Source organism: Haliotis cracherodii, unplaced genomic scaffold, assembly GCF_022045235.1.
Source record: "Haliotis cracherodii isolate W230 unplaced genomic scaffold, xgHalCrac1.p SCAF_18, whole genome shotgun sequence".
NCBI classification, from domain to species: domain Eukaryota; kingdom Metazoa; phylum Mollusca; class Gastropoda; order Lepetellida; family Haliotidae; genus Haliotis; species Haliotis cracherodii.
The window spans coordinates 17,899,134-17,922,021 of NW_027266273.1; the positions used below are offsets into that span (position 1 = coordinate 17,899,134).

At 39.1% G+C, this 22,888-nt stretch overlaps 1 protein-coding gene across 4 annotated transcripts; it reads left to right on the plus strand.

The window, feature by feature from the left end:
- The first annotated feature begins 4,316 nt into the window (after window positions 1-4,316).
- LOC139465333 (uncharacterized) lies at window positions 4,317-22,888 on the plus strand. 4 transcript variants are annotated; one of them, XM_071247035.1, is made up of 4 exons: window positions 4,317-4,374; window positions 19,477-19,560; window positions 20,174-20,203; window positions 22,539-22,888. In XM_071247035.1, the coding sequence occupies exons 2-4, from the start codon at window positions 19,491-19,493 to the stop codon at window positions 22,787-22,789; spliced, it is 351 nt and encodes a 116-aa protein (XP_071103136.1). In that variant the 5' UTR covers window positions 4,317-4,374; window positions 19,477-19,490; the 3' UTR covers window positions 22,790-22,888. The 4 variants fall into 4 exon arrangements, with proteins under 4 accessions (XP_071103136.1, XP_071103135.1, XP_071103139.1 ...); XM_071247034.1 differs by lacking the exon at window positions 4,317-4,374 and adding an exon at window positions 10,564-10,667; XM_071247036.1 differs by lacking the exon at window positions 4,317-4,374 and adding an exon at window positions 18,432-18,456.

The following is a 22,888-nucleotide window of genomic DNA, read 5'->3' on the forward strand; positions in this document are numbered from 1 at the left end:
TTTTATTATAAAACTTTTTATCAAACACGTGCTGAACTGGTGCCTTTTCATTTTTTGGTATTTCTAAAATAAATAGTTTAGTGATTTATAATGAAACTTATAATGTATCAAACACATGCTGAACTGGTGCCTTTTGCTGAATTCTTAGTGGTAGAGCGTCCGCCCGGAAAGCGGAAGGTCCTTGGTTCGATCCCCGTCCGCGTCGTACCAAAAGACGTTAAAAGATGGTACTTGTTTTTACCCTGTCTGGCCCTCGGCATTAAGGGGCTAAAACAAGGACTGGTCGGCTCGGAGTCAGTATACTGTGTCTGAGCGGGGTATTCATGTTAAACTGCGGCATGGTATCTCACTGAGCTAGCACTATAAATCGGCATCAGTCCGGACTAGCACAAGCAGCCACACAAACACACACACGTACATGCACGTCGCTATATAAGTGCAATAATCTTGGACGCGACGTTAAACCCCATTTCACCTCACCTCACCTATTCGTACATAGAGGGGTGTGATTTGTTTTTCTGTACGAATATATTATGCTATACACGCTCTTATCGAGTTCCTGTGCTTGTGAAGACTGATTTGTCCGGGAGTTACCTCCCTTTCTTAGTGTATATTCACTATTATCTAACAAACAAAATTCTAATGTGCCCCATGGCGAGGGATAATGATAACACTGTTTTCTTGTTTTCAGTTCGAACATTAATTAAATTTGTGTCAATATAAATAGTCATGATATTTGATTTTAAACATGTAAACATAAGAGAACTCTAGATTGTGTGTCAGTTTTACAACTTGAGATCTCTGGAATTGTGCCAAACTACACCAAATGTATTCATAGTAACAAATTTAGATAATATATTCAATCAAGTAAGGTGAGCTACCAAAGCACTGTGAGTAAACATATACATTGACGTGTAGAACCACGCGACGGAGACGGAAGGACACGTCGTGTCACAGCTGACATCGATTATCACTGGGCAATCTATGCATTTGTTATCGGTGTTGAAATCCATTGCTCACGGATGATAGGGTTGGTACTGAATCGTCCTGGAAGTCAAGCTGTCTACATAGGCTGACGTAATGGATAAAGTCCACTGGACATAAATGGCGCAGCCAATATGTCCTCGATTTCGTAGAATTTTGGTAGAGTGAGAGAAATTTCGCTTCTGTATTCAAGCAAACATCAATCAATCTTTTGTTTAAGATGAAGTGCGTCGTCGGCCCATATACAATTATGGTCCACTGCAATATATGTGCTACAATGAACATGATCACGTACTGTGATAATACGTTTCTCCTAACAACATCAAGACCCGGGAACGCGTGAAATGGCCGCACTGTTCCCACATTTAGAATCCCCCCGTGGTGGTGCTGGGTTAGAATTGCTCCCCAGCAACCTATGCTGGTCGTAAGAGGCACCTTACTGTTTGTTTGTTTGTTTGTTTAACGCCGCACTCAGCAATATTCCAGCTACATGATGGCGGTCTGTAAAATAATCGAGTCTGGACCAGACAATCCAGTGATTGACATCATGAGCATCGATCCACGCAATTGGGATCGATGACATGTATCAACCAAGTCAGCGAGCCTGACCACCCGATCCCGTTAGTCGCCTTTTACGGCAAGTATGGGTTGCTGAAGACCTGTTCTATCCCGGAATCTTCACGGGTCCTTGCAGGATCGGGTGGTCAATCCCGGTGACCTGGTTGCTTGCCTCTCATCGTACGTCGACGGCATGGATCGTTGCTCACAACATATATCACTGGTTTGTTGGTACAGACTCGATTATTTACAGACCGCCGTCATATAGCTGGAATATTGCTGAGTGCGGTATTAAACAACAAACAAATAAATAAAGTTTTGGAATCAGCCAGACGGGAGGACGGTTTGAATTCTCCACCATCTCAATCATAGAAAAATGTGCTGGGAATTGGATCAGTCCGATAACGATCGAATAGACCACCCATTCAGCCATCTAACCCTCTTCAGTCAAATAAAGTTCTTCAACAGCTGCAAGAAATAGTTCAGATCCCGGGTTAGAATAGTTTTCTGTTCAGATAGTACATGTACATAGTGTACTCGCACAAAATCCGACATTTGTGAAACTGAAAGTGAGAATGGGTATACTTAAATCGATGATTCGGTATTTTGTGAGCGGGTTAGAGCTACATCATAGTTTGGATAATTCTTACAAAGTTTAAGCTTTAATGGATGTGTAGCTTCAGAGATGTTGAACAATTGACCAAGATGGGCACGTGAAGGTCATAGCTGGACCAAACATCAAAATATCCAAAAAGAAATATTAACTGTTCAGACGTACACACGATAAAACCTCACTTGGACAAGATGATGTGCAACACGTATCCGCAAGCTCAGCAGCTGGCGGGTCGTGCAACAGTTGCAATAATCCCGGACACTTTACCTTTATCTCGTGTAAACATGCAGCCAAAATGTACATGTTCACTGATATACCGGCACACGCTTCATATACAGATTTGTTCAATGGGAATTTACGAGAGTACATAAACAACCTGTTGGTTGACGTATGTGCCGGTCTATAATACTACAGGGTGTCCACATGTTAATTTTCTGAACATACCATTTTACATTTGTCCCAAACCAGTTATGTTATGTTCTCAATGCCGTAATGCAGACAATATATGAATATTTTTATTATGCATCCGTTATACGACGCCCAGGCCTCAAAATGATGCTGATGTTGATTCTTGTTTAACGCCGCCTTCATCAAAATTCCAGCTATATGACGGCGGTCTGTAAATAATCGAGTCTGGACCAGACAATTCAGTGATTGACATCGTGAGCATCGATCCACACAATCGGGATACCGGGTAAACAAGCTTGACTACCTGGTCCCTTTAGTCGCCTCTTGACCGCCCCCGTGGTGTAGTGGTAGAGCGTCCGCCAGGAGAGCGGAAGATCCGGGGTTCGATCCCTGGCCGCGTCATACTAAAAGACGTTAAAGGATTGTACTTGTTTTTACCCTGTCTGGCGCTCGGCATTAAGAGGCCAAAACAAGGACTGGTCGGCTCGGAGTCAGTATACTGTGTCTGAGTGGGGTATTCTTGTTAAACTGCGGCATTGTATCTCAGTGAGCTAGCACTATAAATCGGCATCAGTCCGGACAAGTACAAGCAGACACACACACACACACACACACACACAAACACACACACGTACATGCACGTCGCTATATAAGTGCAATAATCTTGGACGCGACGTTAACACCAATTTCACCTCACCTGGTCGCCTCTTACGAGAAGCATAGTCGCCTTTTACGACGAGCACGGTTTGCTGAAGACCTATTCCTACCCGGATCTTCGCGGGAGGAGACAAGCATGGGTTGCCGAAGACCTATTCTAACCCGGATCCTCACGGGTCCCTCAAAATGAAGAATGTTGCCTTAAGGTACATCGCAACTTATTTTGATAAAAAAAATACATAAATAATCACCAATTCACATTTCTGATTTATATAGTTTACCAGTTTGAGTATTCCATGGAAGTTTAATATGACAAAGGTTTTTTTTAGCGACATCTTTCTTAGGGTGACACAGATGCAGAGGTCACGCTAGCGCATGCTTCATGTACGATGCACTATTTATGGTTAGATATAGAAAGTTTTATGAAATAAAGATTATGAATATTTACATCAGGTGTTAATATGACAACACGATTTCATGAAAAGGTTTAATAACACACATTCAAGTACTAAAGCTAAACTGTTCTTATCAGTTTGTGATTTTTTATGTGCAATATAAATGAGACAATTTGTATATCAAACTGCTTCTATCGTGTCGCATATTATCTACGAATTCTACCAGATGGTGACTGGTCAATCAGAGGTTATTCAATCACGATAAACCTCTGAGTAAAACAGCCGGCACGACGCCGCATCACCGCGGAAGCTAATATTTATAGAAATGTACTTCTTTATAAGTCGGGAGCCATTTTTATATAATGATACGCGCAATTGTAGGTTACAAAATGCAAAGTTACAGTTACTATAATCAATGGATGTGTGGCTCTACATTAAAACAGAGCATGTATATCTCTTAAATCGTGTCAGCCCTTCGCTTTGAAAGCCACTATCAAAGCTGTTCATTAAAGGATTAGCAGTCAACACGCGTTGATCTTTAGAAGGAGTTGTATCAACAGACCACAAGAAGGAAAACCTGCAGTTATTTTGTACATGAGAGATGGCGGAAACTGGTTGCAAATAACGACTAAAAACATGCATGGAGTCACGTGGTGTTACCTGCTTGCTGTGCCACCTGTCATATAAATGACAAGATAAAAGGGACCGCCCTTGTTCGTCTCGCGTCAGTTCGTCAGCAGCCTCCGATCTTCACATCAGGTACAGTACATTAACTTCCAACCTCAAGTCAGTGATGTCTTCATATGTTAAACATGTGTTATGGTGATATGTTTGTCATATGCAACTTTGCATGTCAATTTCTTGTATAAATACGAAGATTTAGAAAGAGATTTTCGATTTCTTGATGTATTTCTTGATTTAGTTCTTATGGAACAATATCATAAACATTTTAAAATTCTCTTTAAAAACATCAATGAATTACTTTATCAAAAACATATACGAACACGAAAACAATTTTGACAAATGTTTTTCAAAATTGATAATTTAAATGCTGTACCAATCAATCAAATGTGAAAAAGCAATGGAGTCATCTCGTCGATGAGGTGAGGTGAGGTGAAATTGGGTTTAACGTCGCGTCTAAGATTATTGCACTTATATAACGACGTGCATGCACGTGTGTGTGTGTGTGTGTGTGTGTGGCTGCTTGTACTAGTCCGGACTGGTGCCGATTTATTATGCTAGCTCACTGAGATACCATGCCGCAGTTTAACATGAAAACTCCACTCAGACACAGTATACTGACCCCGAGCCGACCAGTCCTTGTTTTAGCCCCTTAACCTTTAGCCTGCTGAATTATTTTCACACTTCTTACCCCTGCCTGCTGGATTAATTTTAGCATAAGGCGCTCTAAAGAGGGTGGGTGATTTCAAACAGTCGGTGCCTCATTAAACAAGGGCCAATTGAAGAAATATTTTGCACATTTATTCCTGATAGAAAACTACACAATTCTATATAAAAATATCCTGGTGTTTTCAATCATACCAAGGTTAAGACCAAAGCGAACACAAAATTTGTAAATTTTCTTGAACTTACCTGAATTGCGTTACTGAAGGTGGTTTGCATTTCATGCTAGGAACCCTCTAATATCGTAACATTTTTGCAAATTGATTTCAATAATCATATCTCCGATATCTTAATTTTACTTGAGTAAAAATTCGGGTTTTATAATCGGCATATATCAGCGCGATGGTAAATTATGAACCATTTCAGTGAATTTATTATCTAAACGTTAAACAGAAAAATAACTTAATTTTCGAGGTCATCATGTCGGTTGCAGAAATACGAATATTCGGTTTAATCTGACGTGTCATGTTATAAAATTTGCAGGAAACAATTAATGACTTATAAATATTCACTAATCCTAATTTCAAGCGTTTTGGTTGAATATTTACGATATACAAAAATAAACAACCAGTGTCATGATGCTAGCAGCCGTCCTAAAATCAAACATGGCGCGCTTCGCCCGACCTCCGCATAAGTTATTGCTATTTTAATATCAACAAAGATTACATTGCCTTTATAAATATAACTTGGCGAAAGTTGACGATCTTCTCAATAGAAGAATGTTTTATTCGTCATATTCCAATAAATATGACGAGAGAAAAATGAAAATAAAGATCGTGAATTCTGACAGCACTATTTCAGTAAGTGCAAAGGTCACCGGATGTGATGTCACAGACAGGGGTAGTCTGCTGATAAGCTTTCGAAACAAAACAATTACAGTAAATTTTGAAATAGTTCGCCTATCACATACAGCAAAAATATAAGTCGATACACAGTATCAGTAATCACCACTAACATGACATAAACATGTGACTTTGACGATATAATTCGCGTATTAGTTAATCCGTTTGACCTTGCATGCTCCCGTGACCCGGAAACGGTAGACGATAAATCAACATGCCACATGCAAGTTTCTCGGTATCTTTTATTTGAACTTCTGTTGATATTTAAGAATCACCATTCAATGTTGTGAATATAAATGGGACATGATTCATATTTCAACGATGTACATGCTGATAAGTTTCACTACAACAAGTGTATCCCACGTAATACGTCTATGGATATCGTCGATCAGCAAGATCACCCTCAACAACAGGTGCGCGAAAATGGGCTTGACAAAACGTGTTTCAAAATAACATCCCCGCGTTGCTGAATATGATAGGGTATATATAAGCAATAAAATTCTACGTACATATTTTCTGTGTTAGTTCCACATTACATGTAGGATAGTTTTCCTTTCGGGAATACATTCATAGATTCTAGCATGATTTTAGAACAGTTTCACGAAGGATTTCTAAATTTATTCCAAAAATATGAAGACCACCATGATTGCGCATTGATGATAGATTTGTAATTGTTTAATTATTTACAGCTGTTTACAGGTTTTAAAATTTTAAGTTATATTTAATAGTTATTTTTCCCACAATGATGGTGTGTGGGGACAGTAAATATTAGTCTTTGCATCAGCACAGTGTAACTGATCAAACTTCAATTATTATCTTTAGTTTAAACATATTTATTCAACAATTATTATCTTGCACTCTGAAAATCAACTATGTGAATAAGTAACTCTCTGATGTCATCATTTTAATTTTAGTATTCCATCAATAATGAATAAATCAGATCCTTAACATATACATACTAAACTCATATGGACATTAATCTTGTGCATTATGTGGTTTGTTTCCAAATAAAACAATTCTGAAATATAATTTAATAGGAATTAATTTAATCTAATTACAGTAACAGTACTTGTAACAGTACATGACATTTTTGTTTGTTTAATCACAAGAACCATGGTGGCACATAAGCTGGTTAGTTTGCCATAGGTTTCTTAGAAAATGCTATCTCAGTCTTCTGGTTGGAATGAAAAGAAACATGCCTGTGTACATGTTTACCCTTGCCAGATGTATTTTTTCCAGTCAGCCAATCCATTACTTTTGTTCACCTTATGTGGTCTATTTTATACATACAGGTACTGCTTCCAAACTGTTTTTTCTTTGTATGCAATCACAGTATCACAACTTCCTCAGCTGGTGTGTATAAAAGTTCCCCTGTCATCATGAAAAAAGAATTATAAAGGAAAGTCATATTTTCATTCAAAAACATATCTGTCTTTCCTTGAATACTCTTTGTCTAAGTGCCAGAAATGTAAGTGTCATAAAAAAATTAAAAAAAGATTTTCATAAGGACTTTTCTTAGATAGACCTAGATCTAAGTCAAACCATGTGACTAGTTAGGTAGAATTATAACCTTATAAGCCCTCATTTCTGAGGTGTCCATATTTTTCACATTTTTAGGACTAAACGTGATCCGTGTAGATCTGCCTGTTTTGTTATGTAAAACAAATTCTTGTCTTAAAAATTGAGAAAAGGAATCATTCAGACAAAAAAAATTTATCCCATTGATTCACGAAAATCAGTTGAAATGTACAGTGGTGACTTTTGTACCCAAAATTTCTAGTAATTTGTTACCCAAATGGGTATGTGATTTTGTAGATCTACCTAGAATTATTTCAAAGATATACATTAATTTGGTGTCTTAAACTTAACATAATATCACTTTCCTATCAAAACAATTCATTCTAACTTAGGTTTAACCAACTTAACTGGCCTCTCCTTCAGTGACAAGACGTCAATTTTCTCTCAAAACTAAACAATCAATTTCAAGGATCACAGTCATAATCATATTTGGAACTTGATGAAATATTTTATTATGTGTTCTGTTCATCTACATTAAAACATAAATATAATTATAGATCTATTGTCTTATTTTCTTAGGTACAAATTCACAAAGTATTCTGGGTACAATTTAATTTGTTTTGGGTACAAAATCACACATATATATAAATAGGAGCCTAGAATCTATATATATTTACACTACCTCGTTGTGTACCAAAATGTTATCGGTTCAGAGGACGGGAGGTTCTCAGAAAGTTTTCAACAACATCTTTAATATTTAAATTGTTCTTTTTGTAATGTTAGACCAATAACAATATTATGTTATTATTATGGCATATCAATACGTTGGATCGCTCTCCGTTGCGCTCGTTTATAGAAAATATTTTAAAATTAAAATCAGCGAGCGTGAAATCCATTACGGTTTCGGATTTAGACTTACACATTTTATGGCGACAATCACGAAGAAATATGAAACAAATAAGAGTGAAGACTGCTCTCCAGATCAATAAATAGTAAATAGTTGACGAAAAATAGTAAATTATGTATTTTCTTTTGAATTTGAATCTATTTCGGAATTTCTTTATGATAGCTTACCAACTTTTGCATATTTTGCTTCCATGTGTCACATGCGGTACGTGCTTCCGGTTTCAGAAATGATAGCTAAAATTGCAAGTATTTTGATTATTTCTCATAAAAATGCATTATTTTGCTATTGAATGGTTTACCTAGAATGTATATCAGTTCAGATTTTGCGTATCATCCAATATTTGTCATTTTTCGCAGTGTTTGTTGACTTTGTTCGACTCAACAAATCACGGGTTAGGCCACGCCCAAACGTATCATTTGCAAACTCTTTAAAAATGAAATTCTTTTTACAAAGATTTATACATGCGTGTCAATAATTCTAGAAAATTAAGTTAGATGTAACAAAATGATTGTAATAGCCTAACGGGAAAACTATGCATGTGGAGTTGTTTGTTTACCGCCGTTGCCATGATCGTACAAGTTCCATCCAATCGATGATGTTACGATTCAGATTGTTTTTGTTTACAATTAATTACTCCGAGTTGTTGCTAATTTTTAGAAATAAAGGGACATGAGTGTTTTCCTTTCGTCAGCAAACAAAAAATTATGATCGAATAGGAAAAATGATGAAATTATAAAGAAAATATCGGACTGCATGCCGCTCAACGTGAAGTGCCAAAAGTCAACAATGGCCGTTCCTGGTAGATGTGTGCCGAGAAGTTTGGCCGAAACTTTTTTAACTCGCGATATTTCTTTTTGAGGTAAATAAATGACTGAACGTTTTGATATTGAGCAAGCTGAGCATTTATGCATGTCATACGTAATTTAAATGTTACGCAAAGCCTTCTTGGTAAATAGATATGGCGAGTTTTATTTTGGGGTGTTGTTATGCTATTCGCCTGTCGAATGGGTTCGACATCAGATGCACGGGGATGGACACCTCTGTCGAATGGGTTCGACGTTAGCGTGCAGAGCTTTAATGCCGAGCGCCAGGCATGGTAACAAGGGTACCATCTTTTAACGTCTTTTGGTATGACGCGGCCGGGGATCGAAGCCCGGTCCTTTCGCTCTCCTGGCGGACGCTCTACTACTAGACCACGAATGCGGTCATCTCGTCGATGAAGAGTAGTGTTTGCCCATATCAGGCATCAGATAATTTTCCTTTATGATAACATATCTTACTACATAGTAGTAAATCGTTTTGTATGACGTTAAGTCTTTTCGTATGACAGTAAATCTTTCTGTATCATGGGTAAATCTCTCTGCTTGATAGTATATCTCTCTGCATGCTGGTACATGTATCTGCATAATAGTAAATATTCATATTCATAGTAAATAGTAAATCTCCCGGCATGATATGTCTTTCTGTTGGATAGGAAACCTTTCTGCTTGATAGTAAATCTCTACGCTTGATAGCAAATCTCTCTACTTGATAGAAGATCACATCTCTCTGCGTGATAGTAAATCTCTCTGCATGATAGTAAATTTATCTGCATCATAGTAAATATTCATGCATTGCTATACATCTTCATGCATGATAGTAAATATCCCGGGATACTAGTGAATCTTTCTGCATGATAGTATATCTCTCTGCATCCTAGTAAATTTATCTGCATAATAGTAAATATTCATGCATTGCTATACATCTTCATGCATGATAGTAAATATCCCGGGATACTAGTGAATCTTTCTGCTAAATAGTAAATCTCTCTACTTGATAGTAATTTCTCTTCCTAATAGAAAATCTTTCCGCATGATAGTAAATTTTATTGCATGATAGTTAATCTATTCTTGATAGAAAATCATTGTGGATGATAGTAAATATTTTTGGGTGATAGTAAATGGCCCCGCTTGATAGAAAATATTTCTGCATTATTGTACATGTAAATCTCTCTGCATGATTGTAAATATTTTTGCAAGATAGTAAATCTTTCTGCAAGATAGTAAATCTTTCTGCAAGATAGTAAATCTTCCTTCAAGAAAATAAATATGTCTGCACGATTTTCAACAATAATGCATAACAGTACCTTTTTTCCTATCATGGAAGAAATTCCTTGAGAAAAAAATACCCGCTCTTCACAATCAGATACACTTGTGTTTGAATTTGGCCTACACCGTTTCTGTGCATACACAGTTGTCTCCCTGAATAATCAATGCACCACATGTCAATGTTATTGATTCCCGGGTGTAATGCGCACGTGAATACGCACATGTGGCACCGTCACAAATCAGTAGCGTGGTGCACTTTTCTTGTCTATAGCTCCGGGTAGCCTGGATAACAAGGTAGGTTTTCTAGTAGCTCTGGGTCTTCACTACCAAAGCCGACCGCACTAATGCAATAACCTAATGCAACATATTGTGTATTGACATCGAGCGACCATTGCTGTATATTTAATGTCGTGCTGCTGGTAGGATGTAATCAAGGAGAGGTGAGGTGAAATGGTGTTTAACGTCGCGTCCAAGATTATTGCACTTATATAGCGACTGCATGTACGTGTGTGTGTTTGTGTGGCTGCTTTTGCTAGTCCGGACTGATGCCGATTTATAGTGCTAGCTCACTGAGATACCATGCCGCAGTTTAACATGAATCCCCCGCTCAGACACAGTATACCGACTCCGAGCCGACCAGTCCTTGTTTTAGCCCCTTAATACCGAGCGCCAGACAGGGTAACAACAAGTACCATCTTTTAACGTCTTTTGGTATGACGCGGCCAGGGATCGAATCCTGGACCTTCCGCTCTCCTGGCGGACGCTCTATCGGACGGAGGCGGTCTTTAATCAATCAAAACTGTATTTGTTAAAACAAAGACGTATATTGGTTAAACTATACAAAAACGTTAGTTTTTTGTTATTCCTGATTAATTAATTAAGTATTAAATTATTGATGCCATGACAGCCATGATGTGTAAGTGTGTCGGTTTTTTCTTCTGGTTTGGGGGCACGGGATGACAAGAAAACACGTCGTAGATTAAGATAGTATATTCATTATGTCGCTTTTGATTTCCCCAAGACCTAGGATGGTAGGGTAGCCTTGTGGTTGAAGTGTTTGCTCGTCACGCCAAAGATCCGGTTCGATTCGTCAAATGAGTACACATCAGGTGTGCCCCTAGGTGATTCGGCATGAATATTACTAAAAGAGGAAAACTATACTCACTCACTCACTCACTCACTCACCCCCATATCTTCTTATTGTAGTTGTAACCACGCCCTTGACATGTCCATGATTCTGTTCGGTGATGTTTGTGTATGACAGTATATTAATAAAAGGGAATTATCTGTATGATTGCATCAATGTATATTTATGCATGTTGTCATAAGCTATATACATGGGTACAATGTGTGAAGCCCATTTCTGGTTCCCACGTCGTGATATTACTGGAGTATTGCTAAAAGCGGCGTAAAACCATACTCACTCACTCTCTGAAAGTTGTTAAGTAGCCATTTCATCTCCACCATATCAGAAACAGTTGGACAGTAGTGTGCCTAGACTAACATTTAGTCTCTGAAATCTTATATTACACAATATCCTTCTTGACTCCCTATGTTGATTTCAGTATAGAGCTAGCTTGAGCTGGCTAGACTTGCTTTTGTATGCATTTCTAGATTTTTTTTCTTTTCATAAAATCAATATATTCCACGGTCATGGTGCAGAACTATAGTGTGCCAATCACACGGTTTAAATATAGAATAGCCATTTCCTTTAAACGTATTCTGTACTTTCGCTGTTGTTCATTTTGTAACATGCTCCTTTTAAAATACAGGAACCCGAATACATTATATAATAATATGTTTTGTAACTGTTCCTTGACATTATTGAAGATCCGGGTTAGAATTGGTCGTCATCAGCCCATGCTTGCTGTTAGAGTCGTCTAACGGGATCGGATGGCCAGGCTCGCTGACTTGGTTGATGCATGTAATCGTATCCCATGGTGGCGCCCAGTCAAGATGATCTGATCGATATTCAAGATCTATATTGTGATAAAACGGATCTTACATCGCGAACACATTGTTTAAGATTTAGAAAGTTTTCACTGCGCGATTTTGATTGGACTATACATAGACTAGTTAGTCCAGCCATAATATGAGCCTAGTTCGGCAAGGGTGGAAACTGGACTTTTATAGTCAGTTAATTCTCTTGCCTCGGGAAGATGGATATATGAAGACATTTCTAATTATACACGGAAGTTCGGGATATAGTGGACTGAGTGAGTGAGTTGGGTTTAACGCCGCTTTTAACAGTATTCCAGTTATATCACGGCGTGACAGCTTAATGTGGGATGAAAGCCCGAAGTGTTGCAGGTCTCAGACGTTTACCACTTCGATGAAACCCACGAGCACGGGTATGGTGCTAACAAACCGAGAAACATAATCGGGGCGAACCGAGATTCGAACCCACAATCATAGGTTTCTGGCGTGCCCAAGGGACGCAACTCTGCACAGCGAATCGCGGCGCCTTAGACGACTGGGCCACCCGTGCCCACTTTCGGGATATAGGAAAACTACGTAGAGGTGGTACTAGTTATTTTAGGTGTATATTATTATTAAATCCCAATATATAATACTCAGCTCTTGAATAATAAGATATGTTTGGGTGAGTATGGGTTTACGCCCTTTTTAACGATATTTCAGCAATATCACGTCTTCAGATTCTGTACCCCTGTAGGAAACGAACCCGGGCCTTCGGTGTGACGAGAGCGAACGCTTTAACCACGAGGCTACCCCACCGTCCCTCAGATATGTCATTCTATTTAGATATACCCTTGGCATATGAGAATCGGTTTTGTCGTGAAATGATATAAGATATCCCTACCAAATGTCGAGTTGTATAGTTGCTTTGGATTTGTCACTACCCACCAGCAGATGCATTAAATATGCCGAGGTTTCACTATAGAGAGAGTTTCGAAGGCTCTCCCGGTCTTGATGCATATGAATCATTGCCGGATTTTTCTTTGTTTGTTGTTCATAAGTTTACATACTCCTTCACATATTAATCTATATTTATTGAACAGATAATGATTAATCTGTTTACACAGATGTGGGGGCTTGATATGCGTTTACAGATATACCATACGCTTAGGTTTAGAAATTGTGGTTGGGTGAAATGTTTTTGTTTTTTTTATTTTGTTTTTTCATTCTTATTTTACATTCAGTTATCTCTCTTACTGTCAAAGTGTGTTTGTTTGTTAACACGCACTCAGCAATATCCCAGCTATATGACGGCGGTCTGTAAATAATCAAGTCTTGACAAGACAATCCAGTGATTGATATCATGAGCTACGATCCACGCAATTGGAATACGATGACATGCATCAAGCAAGTCGGTGAGCCTGACCATCTGGTCCGTTTAGTCGCCACTCACGACCAGCATAGGTTGCTAGGGAACAATTCTATAACCCAGACTTCCCACGGGTCCGAAAATTAGTCGCCTCTCACGACTAGCCAGTTTGTCCTAGGGGGACATTCTACTGATGACTTAAATCATATCTAAAATATGACTATAGAATGTGGCTTAACTAGCATTCGATTCTTGTGACATGAACAGTTAGACACTATTGTCTTAGCGACAAATAATTTGATATGTCATAAGATGCTTAAATGCTTAAAAAAAGAATTGTTTCAGGTTGATGAATTTGAAAGCCACATTAAAACTTTTGCACGATGTTTATTTAAAAAAATATTTAGGCACACAGTTAAATTAAAATCATGTCTGGCATTGCAGCACAAAATATCTAGTCTATATACATAGTCTCACCAGCACCCCCTCTCTCTCTCTCTCTCTCTCTCTCTCACACACACACACACACACACACACACACACACACACACACACACCGAAATCGAAATCCGGTTCGTAAAGTGTCATGCAGATTTCTTTCGACTGCAGGATTTGCAAAGCATGTGCACCACTAACTCGTTGTCAACAGATATTTTCTAAATCTTTTCATGTTTTTAATCAAGGTGCTCACGTGATTTGATGCACTTCGCGATATAAGACTCGTTTTATCATTATCGATCTGATCGTTTTGACTGGGCGCCACCATTTTGTTTGAAGCAAATGCAAGTGATACAAGAGGTTGAATCTGATTGGTCAATAGGAGAGGCATAGAAAGGACATAACTCGTAATAGCCAGTGGTGGCGCAACGATCGAGCCCAGGAATTCCAGCCAAGTTCGGCAAGGGTGGAAACTGGACTTTTAAAGTCAGTTAACGCTCTTGCCCCGGGAAGATGTCTGACCTATTACTCACTCATGAATTCACGAATCATTGCGTAATGTTGCATTCAGTGGATCTTGTCTGCAAACATGTGACACGTTCTCTACGTCATCGAACTGGTTGCGACCTATGCGATCTCCACGAATCACAATTAGATCAATGACGCAAATAAAACAAGGTCAGGTGAGCTACCTGTGATGACGGGTTACGTACAAAATATCCAAGTAATTCTGTTGACAACAGCTGCGTGAGATTGCCATGTCATGGTGTTGATGTCACTTGTTAAAACGTGCTAATGTCTCACAGTAACTCGCACTGTTTTCGTACACGGTTAGAAACGCCTGACAGTATACGTTCTTTAGGATAAAACGTATTCCTACATAATATATACGTGTTGTTATGACACGTATCGGTACATTGATAGAAACAATTAGCTGTATACGTACATAGTTAAACCAAATCAATATTGATAGAAAGGTGTAACTCAATTATTCTTTTATCTTCTCCCAGAATGTTATAGAGTGTATGAACATTGGTATAAAAAGTATTTGTACTTATATGTTAATTGACATTAAACGATTTCGTATGTTTACAGAAACGCTGAACTGTATGTGTACATTGGTATAAAACATTCGTACATTGGCATAAAACATTCGTACATTGGCATAAAACATTCGTACATTGGTATGAAACATTTGTACATTGGTATAAAACATTTGTACATTGGCATAAAACATTTGTACATTGGCATAAAACATTTGTACATTGGCATAAAACATTTGTACATTGGCATAAAACATTTGTACATTGGCATAAAACATTTGTACATTGGTATAAAACATTTGTACATTGGTATAAAACATTTGTACATTGGTATAAAACATTTGTACATTGGTATGAAACATTTGTACATTGGTATAAAACATTCGTACATTGGTATGAAACATTTCTACATTGGTATAAAACATTTGTACATTGGCATAAAACATTTGTACACTGGTATAAAATATTCACATAATGGTATAAAACATTCGTACGTTGGCATAAAACATTCGTACATTGGCATAAAACATTCGTACATTGGTATAAAACATTTGTGCATTGGCATAAAACATTCGTACATTGGCATAAAATATTCGTACATTGGTATTAAACATTTGTACATTGGCATAAAACATTCGTGCATTGGCATAAAACATTCGTACATTTGTATAAAACATTCGTACATTGGCATAAAACATTTGTACATTGGTGTAAAACATTCATATAATGGTATAAAACATTCATACATTGGCATAACGCATTCGTATATTGGTATAATTTAATACTTCAGAGAATAATATAATTAGGCTCGATTATCTGCCGAAACAGATTTCATGGGTTGTAAAAGGCAAAAAGGTGTTGAACATAATGTGAACATGATAAATGGAAATTATAAAACATTCGTACATTGGTACAAACTGCATGTATGCGCATACATCAGTATCAACCATTAGTACATTGATAGAAACTCCATGCGTACATTGTGGCTTAAAACATTCGTACGATCTGTTTATTGTATAGGATCATTTACGGTAAATATGCAAATATACAAGGTCAGAGGTACTACTTTCTGTGTCCTTGTCTATCAGGATTGGCGATCGGGGACCTGGACAAATTACTCGGATAAAATAAAAATAATCATCAAAATAATAGCCTAAGATACCGAAAATCGGTGTCTCACAGGGCGTAGCTGTGGCCTTTCACAAATGTAGGCAACTTTGAAGATATATATTGCGAAGAACTTTAGCCAGGACCATCCATGTGCTTGTTGGCCGTTGAGGCTTGGGCTCTTTTCCCGATATAAAAACATTGGATTTGGTCAAAATATGTCCGAAATTTTACCTTGTTTCACTTTGTCGCTCTGTGAAATATCTGACTGCATTTCGTATTAGTAAACCCGTTACGAAACAGTATGACAGGCCATTCGTGACCAACTGTTTGACAGGCCAGACCAACAAACGTGACGTTTCATAGACTAGGGTAGCTTCCCTTTGATAAAAGGCGGATGAAATGCCGCGAAAGTTGAAACATTATCTGGAGGAAATTGTCTAAAAGAGAAGTTTCAGTTGGAACTATATTGACTGTTGTTACTGCCCGACAGACTAATCACATTCTGACGTAATATATTAATGCGCACATTTCAGGAAAACTTACGATGTTCAGACGCCGTTTGGGATACGATGACATGCATCAACCAAGTCAGCGAGCCTAACCACCCGATCCCGTTAGTCGCCTCTTACCACAAGCATAGTTGCCTTTTAGGGCGCGCAGGCATTGATTGCTGAACACATATTCTAACCCGTTGCCAAAATAGTGATTATTATACGAGCATGTGTGTCATACTGATTTAAGGAAACAAGTGTCCGAATACGACATACAATGACATGAGTTGAAAAGATTGAATATATGTTGCCATATAGAAGTGTATGATGTGAAGAAGCATTGAAAAGAAACTATACCTCTCAGCTGATTTTGATTTTTAGTTTTCAGTTTTCAAGTTAGCCATATGAGTCATGGTTAAGTTGCCAAAATCAATGTTTACAATAGTTTTTTTTTCAATTTCCAATTACATGAAAAACAAACTCGGTATAGTGTCTCTATTTTTTTGTCCCTCAGTTTATAACAAAATTGTGAGTTGCGCCGCTCTCTTACCCAGAGTTCCTTGCGGTCAGCTTATTCCTCCACCACAGACCAGCGCATCGTCATATCTTACACGGTCTACTTAAGAAATATAGTTTGCTCTACCCCCATGTGTAGTGTAATAAAGTATAGTTTTGCCCTGAACTATTATAGTTAATACACGAGGATTTGTATTTATGCTTTGTTTGCAATGATTGGCCGATTCCACCTGCAGACTTGGTACTCACATTGGTATATTCAACTCACTGTTATGGTTATTGTAGAGGATTTTTATAATTATTCAATACAATCTGTAAATCACTCAGACAAATTTAAATGACCATTGACTGCTCAGATATTAATATATACCGCGTTCACGTGAAATGCAAATGAGCTTGTGGCAGTTATGCGAAGTCATGACTGCGCTTAAGTGTGAAGTGACGCATATTTCTGTCTGTCATTAGCCTGGAAAGTATGATAATATTCAGATAATAGGCCCATAGTTGTAATTAAAGAAAAATGTGGTTTTGCAGCTGAACTTGATAAAATATCCAGTCTCCGTACAAATGTGTCCCCCCACCCCACAACTACCACCACTAGAATGTCAATAAATATATATGTTATATATATATATCCCATCCCATATATATTTATCACATATACCCCATATATGACATCATATATATATATATATATAGTATTGGATGTGCTACTTCTCGAAGTAAAAAAATATTTTTAAAAGCAAATTGTATTTTTATACGACATACAATGACGTGAGTTGTAGAGATTGAATATGTAAAGATTATTTCTCAAAATGGACTTAATGTCATCTTCGACATCCCTCCATTCTATCCCATCCGACCACCCAAAAAAATTAGATAAAGCAAAGTTGGAGCTATAAATAAGAATACGTTTAACGCACGTTGACAGAAACATAGCAGGTGCTCAATGCGCGTGCGTGAAATCAGGTGTGTTATTGAAGCTACGCATATTGTTGTACGTCTGTGTAATAACAATAAAGTTGTACTTCCTCTGTGGCAGATGTCGCGTGGCATGTTGTGCAGGATGTGATAAACGACTTGACACTTTTATATCTGACGCGTCTCGCTCTGCAACCAGGCAAGCCTCGTGCCTTGCACATGAGACAGCCGCTGTGGTCTAGTGGTAGAGCGTCCGCCCGGAGAGTGGAAGATTGAAGGTTCGATTCCCGGCCGCGTCATACCAAAAGACGTTGAAAGATAGTACTTATTGTTACCCTGCAGACAGACACACACAGACACACAGACACACGTGCATGCACGTCGCAATATAAGTGCAGTAATGCTGAACGCGTGCAGTAATCTTGAACGCGACTTGGAATTTGGCTTTCAGTGATGATACGCAGTATACATAATGCTATTTGTTGTTTATTGCAGAGTACATGACAAGATGGACACCCTGTGTGTATGGGTGCCTTACTTAACGCTATATGTTTTTTGCAGAGTTCCAGTACGAGATGGACATCCTGTGTGTATGGGTGCCTTACTTAACGCTATATGTTTGTTGCAGAGTTCCAGTACTAGATGGACATCCTGTGTGTATGGGTGCCTTACTTAACGCTATATGTTTGTTGCAGAGTTCCAGTACGAGATAGACATCCTGTGTGTATGGGTGTCTTACTTAACGCTATATGTTTGTTGCAGAGTTCCAGTACGAGATGGACACCCTGTGTGTATGGGTGCCTTACTTAACGCTATATGTTTGTTGCAGAGCTCCAGTACGAGATGGACATCCTGTGTGTAAGGGTGCCTTACTTAACGCTATATGTTTGTTGCAAAGTTCCAGTACGAGATGGACATCCTGTGTGTATGGGTGCCTTACTTAACGCTATATGTTTGTTGCAGAGTTCCAGTACGAGATGGACATCCTGTGTGTATGGGTGCCTTACTTAACGCTATATGCTTGTTGCAGAGTTCCAGTATGAGATGGACATCCTGTGTGTAAGGGTGCCTTACGTAACGCTATATGTTTGTTGCAGAGATACAGTACTAGATGGACATCCTGTGTGAATGGGTGCCTTACTTAACGCTATATGCTTGTTGCAGAGTTCCAGTACTAGATGGACATCCTGTGTGTAAGGGTGCCTTACTTAACGCTATATGTTTGTTGCAGAGTTCCAGTACTAGATGGACATCCTGTGTGTATGGGTGCCTTACTTAACGCTATATGTTTGTTGCAGAGTTCCAGTACGAGATGAACGCCCTTTGTGTATGGGTGACTGTGGGCTTGGCGTGTGTGCTGTTTTGTCAGACACTGGGTGCAGGTGAGTCATTGTGCTATAAACACTGAACATCAGCCTTGCATTCAATGAATTGCCACCGAAAACCAGAAAAAAAAATGAATTCACACCTTTCTAAAAAAAAAATATTTATGGGAGCAGTTCTAACGGGAGCAGTCACATGAAAGTCTGAATTCTTTATCTCATGGAATTGGGGATTGACAGATCGGCATGTTTTCCAGCCGACAAAATATACTTTTCAGGTTTTCTAACAGTTCAGTTTAAATAACAGTTCTAATCCTCAGAAAATGAACAGCATCACCATCGTAGGGAAATGAGATAAAATACAAGAATACAAGAAAGCTCGGGCCAGACCATCCTCCTTGGTTGGTTGGTGATGCTCCACGGCCTCTGTTTTGATAATATTTTCGCAATTGTAATATGATTTGTGTGTTAATCTCGTTAGCGATGTCAGCATTCTCACGATGTATTTTGGGGGGAATGTCTCAAAACTGTTGAAATTAGGCATAATTATTTTTGGGGAATGTCTCAAACTGTTGAAATTAAGCATAATAGTTTATCTGACATGAAAGTTTCAACAGCTCTCTAAGTTGAGTAAATACGTTCAGTTGTAATAAACACAGCTCCATTTCTTTAGGGGACAAGTCGAGTGTGAAGAAGCCAGAAGGTTCGCACCTTTCCCGGCATGCACCTTCTCTCCTTTCTGCTCCCTGCTGCTGCATGCAAAAGCTTCAGTATTGTATTTCTGTTTAAGGCATGGGTGACTGACCAAGAGTTGATAACTTCAGCGTCTTCTTTACACGATGTTTTCTATACACGATGTCTTCTTTATACGACATCTTCATTACACGATGTCTTCTTTATACGATGTCTTCTTTACACGATGTCTTCTTTAGATAAATAGGCAAAGTATTTCAGATACTGTTTGCTTATGGGGAAGCAATTTGAATTGGAAATGTTAAAATAGATTTTTTTGTAGGTACAGAAAATAGATAAAAGTTCACAGTTTGTTTTAAAAACCCAGCATTCTGCTGAAAGAGATGCTGTTGGAGTCATCGTGATCCGCAAATGACGTCAGTTGTGGTAGAGGATGTTGCAAACCGTACTCGTACAAGCAGACACAACAACAACAACACACAGACACACACAAAGGGCGACAAACAGACACAGGCAGGCAGAGACACACACAGGCAGGCAGACAGACACACAGACACACACATAGGCAGGCAGACACACACACACACACAGGCAGGCAGACACACAGATACAGACACACACAGACAGGCAGGCAGACACACACAGACAGGCAGGCACACACACACAGGCAGGCAGACACACACACAGACACATACACAGGCAGGCAGACACACATAGGCAGGCACACACAGAGACACACACACACAGGCAGGCAGACACACACACACAGGCAGGCAGACACACACACAGGCAGGCAGACACACACACACAGACAGGCAGACACACATACACACACACAGGCAGGCAGACACACACAGACAGGCAGGCAGACACGCACAGACACACACACACACACACACAGGCAGGCAGACACACACATAGGCAGGCACACAGACACACACACAGGCAGGCAGACACACACACAGGCAGGCAGACACACACACACAGACAGGCAGACACACATACACACACAGGCAGGCAGACACACACAGACAGGCAGGCAGACACGCACAGACACACACACACACACACACACAGGCAGGCAGACACACACATAGGCAGGCACACAGACACACACACACACAGGCAGGCAGACACACACATACAGGCAGGCAGACACACACACACAGACAGGCAGACACACACACACACAGGCAGGCAGACACACACACACAGACAGGCAGACACTCACACACACACAGGCAGGCAGACACACAGACAGGCAGGCAGACACACACACACACACACAGATCGACAAACAGACACACACACACACAGGTCGACAGGCACACACACACGAGCATTCACGTCGCTATATAAGTGCAATAGTCTTGTTAAGAGGACCACGTTTATGGTCCTTATCTAAATGAACATGGACAAAGTAAATTAAATACAGTGCCACACATTAGGGACAAAGGAACATTTTATTTTTACTGTTTGCCTATTTACCTAATCACCTTTCTATTTTACCCGTATTCTTTGAGATGTGGCTCGTGTAAAAGTTACATACCCGTATCTGGCGCGTCTCTATATCACATGACGTGTTTCTTGAAACTGGGATTTCCGGTGCCTGCTCTCTCTCTCTATCACTTTACGCATGATCCAGTTTAACAACGTAATCGTAGCGCTACGATCATTTTTTCTTAAATACTTCCACGCGATGACCGTAGCACTAAGATTGCTTTGAACGAAGGGGAACCTGGACGGCAGCCATATATCGCCGGATGTCTAGGTTCCTCAAGGCGCGGTGCATGCCCAGAGATTCTGTTTCCCTATTCCGAGTAGTAGTAGTAGTATTAGTAGTAGTAGTAGTAGAAATAGTGATAATTGTAGTAGTAGTAGTAGTAGTAGAAATAGTGATAATTGTAGTAGTAGCAGTAGTAGTAGTAGTAGTAGTAGAAATAGTGATAATTGTAGTAGTAGAAATAGTGATAATTGTAGTAGTAGTAGTAGTAGAAATAGTGATAATTGTAGTAGTAGTAGTAGTAGTAGCAGTAGTAGAAATAGTGATAATTGTAGTAGTAGTAGTAGTAGTAGTAGAAATAGTGATAATTGTAGTAGTGGTAGAAATATTAGTAGTAGTAGTAGTAGTAGTAGAAGTAGTAGTAGTAGTAGTAGTAGTAGAAGTAGTAGTAGAAGTAGTACTTAGTCAAATAATTGTAGTAGTAGTTGTAGAAATAGTAGTAGTAGTAGTAGTTGTAGAATATGCTACAGTCAAAGGACATAAAACTTGATGCGGTAACCATGGTAACAGATACTAAATAAAACTGACTAACGTATCCGACTCCCATCTTGTCCTGTTGCAGAGGTTACCGACTGTCTACCGTTCAAACATCCACGCTGTGAGAATTCAACCAACATAGCCAACATCAATGGCGAGAAGTTCTGCTGTCCTGGGTCCGGATCTATGTCGACGAGCACGACGAATAACAACGGCGTGCAAACCCAGTCGTGTAAATGTGGCGGGCCCGTCAAGATGCCGGAGATGCCGGACTTCCACTGGCCCCGGATGCACAACCCACTACCGTTCGACAACTTCGGATGGAAGTTCAGATAAAGGATCTGTTTCCAAGCTCCACTCTGTTATAGACATCTCTCAGCAAGCTTAGCATTGCAATGTATTATTTGTCAGTCTGAATAAATCATGCGAAATGTT